The sequence below is a fragment of the Myiozetetes cayanensis genome, unplaced genomic scaffold, assembly GCF_022539395.1.
Source record: "Myiozetetes cayanensis isolate MyiCay16 unplaced genomic scaffold, myiCay2020 scf19, whole genome shotgun sequence".
NCBI classification, from domain to species: Eukaryota; Metazoa; Chordata; class Aves; order Passeriformes; family Tyrannidae; genus Myiozetetes; species Myiozetetes cayanensis.
In genome coordinates this window covers 6,714,119-6,729,920 of record NW_026087400.1, presented here as the reverse complement: position 1 = coordinate 6,729,920, position 15,802 = coordinate 6,714,119, and the positions used below count along the sequence as shown (strand labels likewise).

Genomic DNA, 15,802 nt, shown 5'->3' with positions numbered 1-15,802 from the left:
TGGGTCTACAGATAAAAAGAGCTCTTTTTGTGAAGAGGAATATGGCTTATGTTTCCTTCATTTTGTATTGATGTATATTGTCTTTAGAAGCACTTCTGAATATAGCAGAAGATTTTATTCTGTCAAATACATTCAGTTTAAAATTATTTAATTAAGATACATCCACAGCACAGTGTGTGGCTATTATATTTTTTTTACTATCTTTAGCAATAGGATCATCTGCGTGTCTGAGCCTGCCATTGGTGATGGTTCTTGAAGAACGAGTTGCTGTGATGGGAGATATTTAAACAGATTTATTTAATTTTTGTTTTGCTAGAGAATATCAAGGTTTACTGTTCTGCAGTGTTACCTACAGAATAAATATGCTCAGGTTGCATTTTAGATAATCAGCCAGATTGTCCTTCGGTTACTCAACTGTAAACTTTGAACCACTCAGTTGTTTTCACTGAAATTACCCTGTTACACTGATGTGAACAGAGTTTTACTCCAATATGTATAAACTGCTTTCCTTAGTAGTGCTAAACTGTATTTTTAGTGTATCACACAAAGAAATGTAAAGCAATACTGTTCTTCTCTTGACATGTTTCTTTTTCCTGCATTACTTGCATCTCAGACTGTGGCCAGTTAAAGTTTTACCTCCTTTGCACCATAATCCCCTTCCTGCTCATGTCCCTTCTGTGTTTCCTTTATTATTTGAGGTAATTTTATCTTGTATTTGCTATTTAAAGGATCTTGGTAGAAGTTTGAGAGAATTTTGGTAGTTTTTTTCAGTCAGTCTGTGACACCTTTTCTTGGAGCTGATAGTGTAGTTGAAGTTTCTGCAGAATGAAATTGCCTAGAATGTACTATTTTTTGCCTTATTTTAAAGGTATTGAGCCTTTGTTGCTCCCATTGCATCGGTTGTTTTTCATCTGAAAAATAAACAGACCACTCTGGAAGGACTGAACTCGATTAACTGAGTGTTTGCAGCCCAGCTTTTGATGTTGATAATCACGTATTCCTATTTATTTGAACTTTTTTTGTGAATATTTTTGCTAGCAAGTTCATTGGGAGGTGATCTTGTAATTCAAAGTTCCTGTATATTTGCTACATTAAAAGTGAGATACTGCCCGTTTTGGTACTGAGTTGTATTTTTTTCCATCATCCTCGAGGGGGCGTTTCGGGACCATTCTTTGAGAACATTCCTGTCCCGCGGGATGGAGCTCGAGCTCAGCTCAGCTCAGCTCTGATGACCAAGTGATGTCATAAAAATACAAGTATTTCTACTCCACCTGGCAGTCACTTCTGTCTTGGCTGTGTTAAGGCATCATAACAGGTGCAAATAGCAGGAAAAACCTCACCACGTTCACACCTTTTTCAAAGGTTTAACATTTTCTGTTGTAATCTGCAGGACACAGAACACGATCCAGAGAGCAGCAAAGCCGTGGGTGGATTCACGCAGAGAACCACGTTCTGACATTGCTAATATCCATGGATATGTGTAACTTAATTTCACACACTGTTCATATGTTCAGCTGAGATTCATCAAGAGGAAAATGAAGGGAGAGAGACTGAAAGGGGGGGGGGAAATGGCAATTCCTGTTGCTCAAAAACCCCTTTGCTTTGCTGTTCCTGTAATCTTTATATTAAGCTTTACAAAACCCCTCTGTGAGACACCACACAAGAACTGTACAAGCAGAACATTTACAAGACTTAATTTTCCTGCTTCTTTATGTAGTTTTATGTAAAAGGTATTTTTCACACCCTGGTTGGGAAGTTCAGCCTCAGGCACACGAGGTCATCCTGGTGGGATGGCTTTTCAGCGCAACAGAAAACAACCTGGTGGTGTTTATATCAACTTTCAAATTAGCTGCTCCAGAATTTGCTCCTGTTTCAAAGTCTGAGGTCACAAAAACTCCTGGGCATGGCTGATAAAACCACCTTCCATTGAATATACAGCACCTGTTTACTTTGCAGATAACTGAGAAGTTCTTAGGAAATGGCAAAACAAGCCACGTGTTTACCTTTATTGCAGCCATGGCCCATTTATTGTGTGTGGAAGTGGCAGCTGCAAACTGACTGAAGGAAACCAACACCACGGGAGGATTGAGCTTTTCTTTTAGTGCAGTTTTACAGAAACAACCGTTCATTTTCTTTCACTTTGTGTGACGAGGCGGAAACATTCCCAGGCCTCTGGGGCGGCTCCCGGGGCTGCTTTAAAAGCTTTGGGCTGTGGGAGCCATCCCACAACATTCCACAGACCCGGCTCTGCTACACCTGGGGGCTCCCACCTCCCACAGCAGGACCTTCCCAGGCTCCCCACGGTCCTGCTGCTCCCATGGAGCTGCTCCTCATCCTGCTGCTCCTGCAGGTGAGTGTGGGTGGGGATGTGGGGAGGGATCTGGCTGCACTGGGGGAAGGAGGGAGGATGGAGCCAGGATCTTCTTGGGGTGCAGCAGGATGGGCAGAAAATGGACACTGAACATTCCACCTAATAATGAGGAAGAACTTTACTGTGTGGATGGCTGAGCACTGGAACAGGCTGCCCAGAGAGGTGATGGAGTCTCCTCTCCTGGAGATACCCTGGTCACAATCCTGAGTAAGCAGCAAGCCTGACAGAGTTCCAGAAGCGTTTGGACAGTGCTCTCAGGCACGTGGTGTGATTCTTGGGGATGGTCCTTTGCAGGGCTAAGAGTTGGACTCAATGCTCCTTGTGGGTCCCTTCCAACTCAGCATATTCTGTGATTCTGTGGATGTGCTTGAGGGGACCTGCTGGAGGAAGGAGGCTGAACTAGATGACCTCCAGTGGTTCCTTCCAACCTTAACCACTCTGTGTGATTGTGGTTCTGTTTGTCCTCGTGTGATCCCTCCAAGACAGGTGGCTCCTCTGTCCCAGGAACTGAGCTCAGGTCTCCAGGGAGGGGGTTTCCAGGGGTGGGGACCCTCTGCTCCTCCTGCTTTGGATACCTGACTGAGCACACTGGTGCCCAGTGGTGACCCTGCTGTGTCAATCATCCCCCCAGTAATTCAGTGGCATTTCCATGAGTCTTTCTGTGGGATTTGTGGTCCTGTCCCAGGTTGTTCCTTTCCAGCAGTGCCTGTGGCTGGAATGGATAAAGCCCTGCCCTGAGCCATTGCTGTGCAGGAGCACACAGAGGAGGGGGAGAAGCCATAAAATACACCCTTAAAACTTCCAAAATATTTTAAAATGCTGCACCTACCCAAAGGGTAAAACAGCTTCTTCAGGGGGTCAGCAGAGCTGAACCTGGAGCAAAGCTGATAAAGACGACTTGCAAGTGCCGAGTTGAAGCCTTGCCTGCTGTTTTTACATCACAGAGCTTTTCCCTGAATATACAGGGATATAACAGCTTATGAGTAACTCCAAGGCATTGCTGGTGATCTCTGCTTCATGGCAGGTTTATAACCATGGCAAGTTTAGAAGGAAGTCATGGGGTAAAGGCCTGATCTTCATTCAAGTCTAGGCAGGCAGAGACCTGTTCCATTTTTGCAAGCAATTGATGGGATAAGTCATAAACCCCAAGATTTCTGAAGAAAGGGAGAAGTGTCCCAGTTACCTGTGAGCTCACAGAAATAGAGTAATTTGAATCCTGCTGATATGGGTGTAATCACCATTCTCACCTATTTATTTTTCTCATCTGAATCGGAGACTTTAGTGCAGTGTTCACCTTGTAGTAAATCAGCTGGTTGGAACACTTGGAGTCACACCTGAGACCCTGAAATACTCCCCAGGCTTAACTCTTTTTTCCAGAAGTAGGTTTATGTCCTGTCAATACCAGACAACTTCTGAAGGAGCCCAAGACACAGAGACAGGTGTCTTAAAAACTAGAGATGCTTGGATTGAGAAAAGCCATAGAGATGTTGCCATGGACTGGCATCACCTTGCCAGAGGAATTATATCCCAGCTCTCCTGCCACTCATTTGGAATGGGATAGATGACATTTGTGGAGTTTCCAGGGTTAGATGCAATACTGTCAAAACTGGGTCAATGTGTTTGTGTGAAGGCAACATCCTCCTGGACAACATCAGTGTTTGTCACAATCACTTTTCTTTTTTCACAAGGTTACTGCTGCCAACAGTTTTTCTGCTGAAATTGAGAATTCCAGTTTAACACAGGCCACCCGAGGGAAGAGCATTCAGGTTTGTAGTCAATATTATACAGTTACAGCCACACAACAGCTGATGTGTGAACTAGGACACTGAACACACCCCTTTATCCAACAGCAGATGGGTTCCCATGGGTTGGACAGTCTGCATCCCCTGCAGCGCACAAAGAGGACCTGGGTCATCACCACCATCGATGTTCAAGAGGAGGACAAAGGACCATTCCCCAAATATGCTGGACAGGTGCAACCTCTTAGGAAAAATTCATCTTGAATAATCATTACTTACTCACCACAGGTTGTACAATAAAATACCACAGGGAGGAGGGGGCAAGAGTTGTGCATCAAACAGCAACTTTTTGAAAAGCTTCCTTTGTTCAAAGTTGTCTTATTTACAGAGTTGTGTGGTACTGGGAGGTGGGAGGGGTGTTCTGCTCCTTCCTATGGGGAGCTGCAGGGACAGTGAGGGGGAAGAAGGCTGTGGAGAGGGAGAGGTGGGAGGACCATGGCACAGAGCTGTGCACAGTGGTGCTGCTGCAGCCCACAAAGCTCTTGGGCTGCCTGAGACCAAGCCTGCAAGCAAGGCCCATCTGCAAAGAGAAGGTGGCCACGAAGGGACTGGTCCTAAGTGTTTTACATTTCTGTTCCAGCTTCCCTGCTCACATTGCATTGTTCTGCTTCTCTTTTCAAAAGCTGTTCAATAAAAAATCATTTAATACGTCACTAAAATATTTGATCAGTGGACCTGGGGTAGATGAACCTCCAGAGGTTGGGTTGTTTTCCATAGAAGACGATGTGAATGGACACGTGTATGTGCATCGCACCATCGACAGGGAGAAGACCCCAACTTTTCTGGTAATGCACTTTCAAAGAAGACTTTAAACTGTCTGCAAAGGTTAATTGCTTTTTCATGGCTAAATCCTTCACAGGGATTAGACACACCTATGTTAATATCATGTGTTTATATAACCTGCTTTTCTTATCTTGAACCTAGATTGGCTCAGCAGGAATAAGTAATTTCCTCATCACAAATGATTTTAAACCTCTTTTTTTGAACTTCCCTAAATATCCATACTCTTCTTTGTTTGAACTTCCATAAATATCCATACTCTTCTGTTTTCTTTTTGATATGATCCTTGATCATAACCTAAAACTTTAGAGGTTGTCCTGAAAGTCAAAGTGTGTCACAGCTATGTGGCCAGAACACTGAGTTTTAAACACAGAACCTCCTGATCAGGAGGATGGAAACAAAAAAAAAAAATAAAATCTAGATAACCCTGGAGGAGGTGCAAGGATGCACTGCTGTAACTTTACATAAGAGGAAACATATGTTTCTCCTTAAATAGCAGTGTTCATAAGCAGTAAGTTAATGAATGTAATGAAAGAAATGTGGTCATGTGGATGAATGAGATATGTGAGTGTGGGTTTGTTTTCCTCTTGCAAAAAAACTTTTCAGTTGTGGTCTCCTTATGTTTATTCTGTGGTGATTCCTATTTGTGTCTCTGGGGATTAACTGTACCCAAATCATAGCTTTTCATGTGGTTTTCTGTGCAAGGTCTTGCCTTCCATAATGAAAAGATAAATTCTGGAGAGCTTTGTAGCTCCCCCTCACTGCACACACGATTGTTCCAGGGCTTGGTTTTAAAGCAGAACTAATTTAGCAAAGGGGGATTCAGCCTTCAGAGTTGAATCCCCTGCACATTCATCGATATGGAACCAAAATATCCTAGAAATGCAGCTGAAGAAAACTGAATTCACTCCTTAAATAAATACTACAGAACTGGGAAGCACAGGTGAAAACCTTTTTCTGTCTGGCCCTGAGGATATTTATGTATTTTATATTAGGCAGCCTTTTTCAATAATCCAGATTCTGCTCCTGAAAAAATCATTTTATTTTACTTTAAAAAGTATTCATTGATGCCCAGGATGAGCATTATGAATCTGGTACCTTTGAAAGGTGAAATAATGACTTAAGCATGTGCCTGAAAGCCAATGGCAGCCAAATTTGAGTGAAGAAGCTTCAAACTGGCAAGTTTTTTGTTCTGTTTGATATCTAAATGGTACTGTTCAGTCCATTCTGATATCTGGGTTGCTGTTCATTTAGATACGTTTCGACATTGAGGACAGAAAAACTGGGGAGCCGTTGGACCGCCCTTTATTTTTCAAGATAAATGTCAAAGACATTAATGACAACGTACCTGAGTTTTCCAAGGAGGAATACAGCATTACAATAGCAGAGGACCACAGTAAAGGTAAGTGCTTCCCAAACAAGGGTTGCTGTTTGTGTGTGACCGCTCCCTTCTTAATTCCTTCATCGTTTTTGTCCCTTTCTTACTAAATCTATTCTTCTCCCTACTTTTACTTAAACACACCTGAATTTAGGAACTACCTCTATGTTTTAACCTCTTGTCTGATTAACCTCAATGTACATTTTTCTTCCTAGGTGAGCCAGTTTTCCAAGTCACAGCCTCGGACAAAGATGCAGTCGGCACTGCCAATTCCCAGGTGTCCTATTCTATAAGTATGCAAATGCCCACTCCAGATGGATTCACATTTAGTATTGATCCTACCACAGGATCAATACTTCTGTCAAGATGCCTGGATTATCAGGTGATGTATATTTAGCAGTTTCTCATCATTTAATGCATGATATGTGTTCATTACACAGTTACCAGGTATAAGGAGAAGGAGAGTCTTACATCCAGCTTTGTGGCTGCGACTGGCAAAACGTGGGAATTGCTTCTGCACTGATTTTGGAATCTCCTGATTTCTGTTTTTCAGACTGCCAACTCTTTCAGACTTTTGGTTAAAGCCAGTGACCAGGGAAGTCCCCAACTGTCATCTACTGCAACAGTGAATGTAGCTGTTGAAGATGCAAACAACCACCTCCCTGTGTTTACTAGTGACAGTGTAAGCAAAAACATCATTACTTCACTGAGTCTTTCTAAATGCATTTCAGTCCTTCAAACTCCTAAATGCACTCAGCAGTGGAAATGGGAACCCTCAGACACTTGCAGCATTAGGCCAAAACATGTGCAAATGAGATTTATGTGTCAGAAGAAATATCGCTTAAAAAGTGGGCAGTGACAAACTTCTGCGTGTGGCCCCAGAAGGTTTGGTCTCACTGGTAGCAGAAGGAAGGTGACAGACCAGCTTAGTCTAACATCTGGGAAGATAAGGTGCTGGTTGCCCAGAGAAGTGGTGGATTCCCCATCCCTGGAAGTGCTCAAGACCAGGTTGGGGCTTTGAACAACCTGGCCTAGTGGAAAGTGTCCCCGCCCATGGCAGGGGTGGGAACTAGATGGCCTTTAAGGTCCCTTTAAAGGCAAACAATTCTATGATTACAATCTACTCTATTTTACAATCTGCTAAATTAACTATCCCAGCCAAAAACAGCCCTTGCATGCAGTACTGAGTCATGGCAAGCCCTAGTATGTGTAAATATTTGGAGTTGTAGATGGTAAGAAGGGATACCAGGTTACAACAGTGTGTACAAAGTCACCTGCAAAAGCAAACACGTTCACCAGTGTGTTACCATGGTAGGTCTCCTACCCTCAGAATGGTGTTTGGAAGACCTGAGGGAACAATGTTAAATAGCCTGTGAAAATAAGAAGTCTGTGCTTCATCAGCATTAACTCCAATCTAGTAAAATTCTGAGCCTTCTCACAGCTGTGATTTGTTCCCTCTGTCTGAGTGCATGGATCATCCTTCACTGCATTCTGAAAAGTTCTCATGCAAGGACTGTGCTGTTTGTATTTTATAAGGCAAGAGCCTGAACTTTCAGCTCTCAACCAGTGACCACTTTATATTAAGAAATAAAGATGAACAAATTACATTTTGTTAACATCTCACCAATCCTTAGGTGATTTCTCTGGCATTTCTCAGCCTGTCTTTGGAGTACGAGTTAGGCAAGCTGGTGGCAACATTGCACCATCAAAAGCTTAAGCCATTGTGAGGAGATTACCTAAAATAAGCAAATAAATACCCATATTTTCTGGTTTTCCCCTCCCAGTACCAGCTACAGGTTTCAGCAGGACAAGAACATCCAGCTGTATTACGGCTCCAGGTGCAAGATAAAGACTCTCCCAACACTCCAGCTTGGAGAGCAAAATACAGAGTAGCAAAGGGCAATGAGAAGGAAGAGTTCTCCATTGAGACAGATCCAGACACAAATGAGGGCATTTTAAGCATTATCAAGGTAAGCAGCAGGGACATGCCAACATGCAGTGTGGCCAATCTGATTATGAGACCAGCAGCTCAGTGTTTTAGCTGAGCCAGCTGACTTCAGCTCACCTCAGAGTTCCAGGTAACCTGGGGTGTCTGCCAAGCCAATGGTGACAAATGTTAACCACACCTTTGTCTGTGGTTTTCAGCCTCTCAGCTATGAAAGTGACTCTGAGATAAGACTTGTGATTTCTGTAGCCAACGAAGAACCTTTTTTCTTGTGTAAAAACGGCGTTGTGATGTCCTCAGACCTAGAATCCACCAACACAACGGTAAACATCAAGGTCATACAGTCACAGCGTGCTCCCAAGTTCCATCCTCCTCTACTTATTGTCCAAAAAGAAGATTCAATGAAGCCTGGGAGGGTATTTAGAAAGTATCCTGCCACATGTCCAGATGATGTGCCAACTAAGATAAAGTAAGTGGTGATGTTCTACCTCTCAGAATAAGAAATAGTTTAGGGATTTCACAAGGTTTTCAAGTTTAGTTTGATACCCAAAATCCACTGAAAATCAAAACTAGGAATTTTTCCCTTTCCTATTCAGATATGAACTAGCCTATGACCCAGAGGGTTGGCTGAGTGTGGATGAGAATTCTGGAGTTCTTACTGTGGCAAAAGAATTTGATGAGGAATCCCCTTTTGTGAACAACAGCCTGTACACCATTATTGTTCAAGCTACTGCTCAGGGTAAGCAACCAGTCAGAAAACAGTCCAGCAGCATTTGGACTGTTGGACATGAGGTGCATGTTAGATACAAAATGAGAGCAAGATTAAGGATCTAAGTGGTTACTGGATAATAGAACAGCCTAATGTTTAAAACTTGTGTTATGTGTGACTAGCAGGATAAACCAGAGAGATCCTGCCAGTGAATGGTGTTTGTCAGTGCCCAGTTGTGAGGGTTTTTCCATTTCCTTTGCTCCTGTCCAGGCTTTCCACCACAGACTGGCACTGGCACAATCCTGCTTTACTTGTCTGACATTAATGACCATATGCCATCGTTGCTGGCTCCCTCTTTGGATGTGTGTGACAAAGTAGGGACACCTCTCATTGTACAAGCTAAACCTGCTCTGGTCCCTGCACATTCTGGGCCATTTACGTTTGAGCTGGATGAGGACTCGGAAGGTGTGAAGCGTAACTGGACTTTAGGAAGGAATTTTGGTGAGTTCTTCCTTTCATGTCCTTCATGGGAAGTGTGTTACCAGTTGTGTACCCTCAAGTTACTTCACTCTCGCTTACCTTTATAGTTTGTCACTGATGAGTCTCAGTGAGACTGAAAGGATGTGGAAGAGCAGCTTTCAAAACATGAAGTTACAGCAATTTGAAAAAAAATTATATTAGTCTTCAACTCTGCTGAGGACAGGACCAGAAGCAATGAGCAGAAAGGGGGGTAGGAAGCTGAGGAACTACTTCTGCACTTGATTAATTACCTAATGAATTCTGAGGTTATCAGGGCAGCTGTGCCAGAATGCAGCAAGGCTGGGACAGTTCTCTGCCCAGAAGGGTCAGTGAGGTGATAAAGTGGGATGTAATTTTGTCCTATTTACTGTGATTCCTTAAGACTTAAAAAAGTATCTTATGTTGGAGTGAAAATGAGTTTCCCTTTGATTATCAGCAGAAGGGATTGTACAATATCAGATTTCTTTCTGTGAGACTTGAAAAAAATTTGCTTTTCTTCTTTCTAGGGCAGTCGGTTGAACTTCTGATGTTAAGAAGCCTCCCACAAGGCAGCTACTTGGTGCCCATCATAATTCAGGACAGGCAAGGATTTTCTGTGAGGCAGAAACAGCACATCAGGTTCTGCTTTTGCCCAGATGGACATACCTGTAAAGATTCACCAGCTGCACGAGCAGTGGTGGGGCTTGGAGGTAGTGCCATTGCAATAATACTGATGGCTTTCTTATTGATCCTGGGTAAGTAACTTATGTGTGCAGATTATCTGTCATCTGCCCATTGGATCTCACGCATTTGCAGCTCATGAACTAAAATCTACTAAAGTTACGAGTATAGTGTCACTAGATGGTGACTGGAAAATGCAAATTGTCATTAAGCTGAACTCTATAGTACAACAAAGCAAATATTCTTGTTTGCTTTGAATAAAATTCAATACTTGACTTTTTTGACATTAACATGAACTAATTGACATGTACTGCCAAACTGGAATGAATGAATTCCTCTCATGGGGTTACACTTGTTCTAGAGCTGCTTCCTCCCTACCAGCTCATGTTGGTTAATGCTGGAGAGATGAACTATGGATTCTCCATGAAGTAAAATAGTGGATTATCTGAGCACTATTCCTCTTGTTACCTGGGTGATCTATTCTATCTGCTGCTCAGTGCAGTGCTCTGTGCAAGCAGCAGCTTGGCTGCCTGCAGCAGGCTCCCTGCTCTGGCCAAGCATTCCCTCTGCTGGAGATTCCTGAGGGAGCTCCTTTGGAACTGGGCTGTGTCCCTCATCGATCTGTGTGTTGAGCCATACCTATCTGTCCACGATGCCCATTCCCTTTCCCTTCCTTGTTTACACAGTCTCCAACATTCTGCTTTGCCGGTGTCTCAGATCAGGATCTAAACGCAAAGCCATTGTTCCACCTCAGGAAGGTGAACAGACTTTAATCAGCTATAATGAAGAGAGCAGAAGTTCTTTTTCTGAGGTAAGTGCCAAAGTGTATATTCACATTACCCCACCAGTGCTGTGTGGCTGAAGCTGCAACTAATCATCTCCAGTTATGTTTCCTCTGGTTTTGGAATTGAGCAAAATAAAGGTTTTTTGTCACTGGGCATATCTGGGGAGTGGTGTTGTGCATGTTACTCTGATGACAGGCTATTACCACTCATGCCATTTTCCAGTATCAGCAGGACCTTCCCAGGTGCCTCATCAACAGATGGGAGACACAGCATCTCTTGTCACGCCAATACACACACATAACAGTGTGTTCAATAAGGGGCTAAATGGAAGTGGAAAATGGAATAGTCTGCAAATGTGTGATCCTTCCAGCCCAGTTCAGTTCCTCATTAACACCAGGCCTCTCCCTGTGTGCAGGCTAAGCTGGATATTCCAGATTATGCTGCTCCAACACCTGTGTCTGTGGAGACTGAAAAAGAAGAGCTTGCTGAGGTAACTGCCTGACTCCTGATGTAAATGCCCATTTTTATACCACAGACATTGATAACCTAGCAATAGGAAGAGTAATGCAATATCATTCAATTAGAAAATAAGGAAGTGTAATTTCTTCCAAAATTCTTATCACAGTACCTGAATTGATACGCAGAAAATTTTACTCTGTCAAAAACACTCCGGTCAACAACTTCTACCTAAAATACTGTAAAAGTCTGGACAGGATTTATGAGTATTTTTATGACTCTAAGATGTACTTCTGGGGTTTGAAGACTTCTTAGTTTTTTACTGTGGATTTTCGTACTATATTCTCTTTTGATTGTAAAGAATACCTGAAGGAAATTCTGGTCCACATCAGTAGGTGACTGCCATGTGTTTTGTTTGTAAGTACATAGGGATCACAAAGAGACTCTAAGAACAATCTCTGTCTTACAGCAGGCAAAGAAAATGTAAAATAGTCTTTTTTATATATGGGAGAACCCAATTCCTCAATCCTTAGGATCATAGTTAGGAACTAGGATTGCCCATGTGATTTGAGGTCATGTTTGGTGCCATTAATGAAAAGGAAATGATAAATTTAGAGGAAGAAAGAGGTTTTATTACTGGAGATGATGAAGAATGCTGACAGTTGGTGACTCTACGTATGCATGGAGAATATACTCACAAGGAGAAACAGTTCCTGAACAGAACAAGCTGCAATGTAACTGGAGAAGGCAGCAGAGAGAAAGATAAATGAACTTATTTGCATCTGAAAAAATTAGTAGGAGGTGATTTTATGCAGGTCAAACCTCAGATACTGTACCTGTCTTCCAGAACTGCCCTTTCACTGGTTACGAGACATTCCAAGCAAGACACTTGGCTCACTTCACACAGAGAGTGGAAAGAACACTGGGTCAGGTAAGAAATGAATGTTGAACTCCTCCTGTGTCAGGTTGGCTTTTCAGTATAGGAGAAAAGGCTTTCCAACCTGGACAGCTGCCGTGGCTGCAGCTGCTCTCAGCCCACAGCATCTCAGAAGCATCGCAAGCAAGGGATATATTTGATGGGGAAACATTCAAGACTCCTCCTTGTTGAAAATATCTCATGTCCCAGACTTCTGGCTCCTTCTGGCTGGTCACCAGCTGTTACTGCAAGGCTGGGATCTGTCACCTTTAAAAGCTCTTCAGGATGGAGAAGTGGGGCTAAAATGTTTTCTCTGGCAGGGTTAGTTTGGTCGCCTGCTTTTGCACTTCTGTGCCATCAGGGAAATTCTAATTCCTCTTGCCATGTCCTGTCTGAGCCCTGCATGCTCACAGGCCTGCCCCTCGTGCCTCCTTGGCCAGACTCCATGCCCTGGCAGTCAGGGGCCCTTGGCAGCTCTCGGGTGCAGGGCAGATCCAATGCCCTTCTCTGCCTCAGTTGTACCCTGGGGGAAGTTCAGGCTCTGGAGCTTGTTCAGCTGAGAGTTTCATAAAACTTTCCCTTGTCAGAGGAAGGTTCATACTCTTCCCTGTAACTTCCTGGCTTACCTGTCTGATTTCCATGCCATGAATTCCCTTAATTTTCAAAAGGGCCATAGGAGCTTCTACGACAACTTGCCTTGTTTGTTCCCTTCTTTAGAAACTGTATTACCAGAGCACACTGGAAGATTCCAGGGACATTGATGAACCTTGCAGATACTCTGAGGAAGGAGAACTAGAGAGAAGTGACTCCCCCTGCTCTGTCTCCATCGGCAGTGAAGACCTGCCTGTTGATTTTTTGAACACTCTGGGACCGAGGTTTTCTGCTCTGGAAGAAATCTGTCAGAAAGGGATCTCCATAATTCAATAATTTCAGAATTATATGACTATGGTGTTGCAAAGGCTTCTGGTAGGAGCACTGACAATTTCAGAAAAAAGAACCATCTGTACTTGAAAAGCTTTGCAGTGTTTGCACCACGAGGACCTGGCCTCTTATTCCTCCTGCCTGCACTGTTTGCACAAGGGCAGCCAAGAACGTGACGTGTAGGGGTCACTCTACTCTGCAGAGATGATGGAAGGATTTTGGCACATTTGTGCAGAATTACACAAATAGAAGATCTGATATTAAGGATCCTCAGTTTAGTATGGAAAGGAAAAAAACCAGATCTACTAGGTTTGAAATTCCAGCCAGTTTTGAGCAGAGAAGGCAATTACCTGTTGGGCCAGTCACATAGTCCTTTCTCCAGTAAGTGTTCTCTTTTAAATGCACTTTTGCACAGTGTCATGTGGATCTGACTTGACTTTTCTATCTATATGACACTGAAACATCGAGGAGAAAGGGAACTTCTGCTCTTGGTGTGACTGTACCCACACACGGACGGGAGAGATCTGCACATCCTTCCTTCGAGTAGGAAAAGGCACCTTTTGGTGCTTGCGTGCTGTGCTGGCACCTGCTGGTTGTTGGGATTATGGCACTGCTGTAAACACTCGAAACTGTTGGCAGGCAAGAGATGGTTATTTCTCTCAGTGAAATAACTGCCTGCTCCAAATGAGCCCCAAGTGACTGTGAGGAGGAAATGCATGGGTTTCCTCAAGCACCACCGAGAAAACAGGGAAAATGACAAAGAAGGGACAGTATCAAATTTCCCTATTAGGAAACCACAGGTGTGTTACTTTTAAATTTTGAGGTTTGGCCCTGTCTGACTGAGTGTGATTGACCAATGCTGGTTATGGCACCAGGGCTGTTGTGTTACCTACAGGAGTGAGGGGGAATAGCTGCTCAGGACAGAGTATTCTGCCTTTAGGTGAGTTGTACATGCAGTAAGTGGTGGAATCAGTCACAGATCTTCCTTCTGTTCTACTGCAGTTCTGTGCTGAAAGAAAAATGCTTTGCCTAAGGCAAGCACTAAGTCTTGTAGCTAAGACACTGTTTTTCTGTTTCAAAGTTTTCTTAAACAATGCATTATGCTTTTGCTCAGATATTATTAGCTAATAATTCAGGGCTGGAAACTTCAGTCAAGTGTGATAAAAGAATCTGGCTGAGTGGCAGGCAGCTACATTTTCCTAAATGCCAGCAGCAAGATGTGTTTGCACAATAAATCACTCCTGTGATAAACTGGCCTTAACCTATAATTCCAGGTAGAACACTTCAAGTCAGGTCAGTGATTTGGCAGCAGTGCTAGTAAGTGAGGTGATGTTTTTATTGTAAATGATATCCATGTTGCTAAAATTAGACTTATGCTGTGTTTTGCTATTTCTTCTGAAAATGATGCAACAATTAAAAATAATAATGGAAGTATTCTGTGTGTTTATTGTTCATGTAAACTTGTGTTGGGTTTGGAGCTTGCCATGTGTGCAGTCACCAAAGGTTATATGTGACCAGACCCACAGTTGCTAATGCCAGAGGCTTTCATGAGATACAATGATTACTAGAAAGTGAAAATGAGGTATAAATTAGCACATTTCTTCCCTGCATCACACATTTGTGTTAGAGACCTTACTGAAGGAAGCTGGCTGGTGAATGACTCTTAACTGTGAGGCTGAGGAGACAGACCAAGAGGTAAATGTTGGAGGCAGCAGATTTCCTTGTGCCAGAGACCACGCTGAACATTATCACAAAATCACAGAATATGCTGAGTTGGAAGGGACCCATAAGGATCATCGAGTCCAACCCTTGGAGGTTGGAACATCCCCAAGAGTCACACCCTGTGCCTGAGAGGATCATCCAAACACTCCTTGAACTTTGGCAGTCTTGGTGCTGTGCCCACTGCCCTGGGGAGCCCGTTCAGTGCCATCCTCTGGAGGAAGAACCTTTTTCTAATATCCAACCTATCCCTGCCCTGACACAACTTCAGGCCATTCCCTGGGTCCTGTCACTGGTCACAGCAGAGATTGGTGTCTGCCCCTCCTCTTCCCCTCAAGAAGATGCTCTAGGTTGTCATGAGGTGATACCCTAAACAGATTTGGGCCTCAAAAAAGAGAAGGAACCATCAGACTCCCAGTCACTGAGGGAGCTTCCAAAGGTTCACACGGAGGTCGATGCGATGTCCCTGCTGGACACACACCCTTTTCCCAGCGGTGCCTTGCAGCAAACCTGGGCTGAGGGCTATGACCTTCAGTCCGTACAACTGGCCACATCTGTTCCCAAGGCCCTGTGGCTTGTGCCTGGTGCCCCCAGAGCCACCCAGCAGCAGCCCCTGCTCTCCGTGCAAACACCACCGGTATCATCCTCGGGCTGTGCTTTGTTCGCTCGCTGGCGCGGGGAGTGTGTGAAGCCTCTGGTTTGTTCAGGGCCTGCTTTAAACTAAGTACCTGCATGGCTTGCTGTTCCCTAACTGCTGGTGATGGGCTCTAGTGTTTCAATTACCTGTTCCCAGTGAGGGGTCTAATCACGAGGCCCGTGAGCCCCCATTACCTGTGGCCCCCGC

At 43.8% G+C, this 15,802-nt stretch overlaps 1 protein-coding gene across 1 annotated transcript; it reads left to right on the top strand.

Moving 5' to 3' along the window:
- Window positions 1-2,317: 2,317 nt before the first annotated feature.
- Window positions 2,318-13,245, top strand: CDH26 (cadherin 26). The gene is made up of 16 exons (XM_050314036.1): window positions 2,318-2,350; window positions 4,060-4,137; window positions 4,222-4,344; window positions 4,794-4,955; window positions 6,205-6,352; window positions 6,544-6,710; window positions 6,882-7,010; window positions 8,113-8,298; window positions 8,474-8,742; window positions 8,870-9,012; window positions 9,253-9,483; window positions 10,008-10,235; window positions 10,848-10,972; window positions 11,362-11,436; window positions 12,250-12,333; window positions 13,036-13,245. Exons 1-16 carry the CDS (start codon window positions 2,318-2,320, stop codon window positions 13,243-13,245), a joined length of 2,391 nt encoding a protein of 796 aa, XP_050169993.1.
- Window positions 13,246-15,802: the final 2,557 nt, after the last annotated feature.

Coding starts and splice junctions, on each gene's coding strand:
- CDH26 (XM_050314036.1), top strand. CDS start 2,318: ATGGAGCTGCTCCTCATCCTGCTGCTCCTGCAG. Junction 4,956..6,204: donor AGAAGACCCCAACTTTTCTG/GTAATGCACTTT, acceptor CTGTTCATTTAG/ATACGTTTCGACATTGAGGA. Junction 9,484..10,007: donor GACTTTAGGAAGGAATTTTG/GTGAGTTCTTCC, acceptor TCTTCTTTCTAG/GGCAGTCGGTTGAACTTCTG.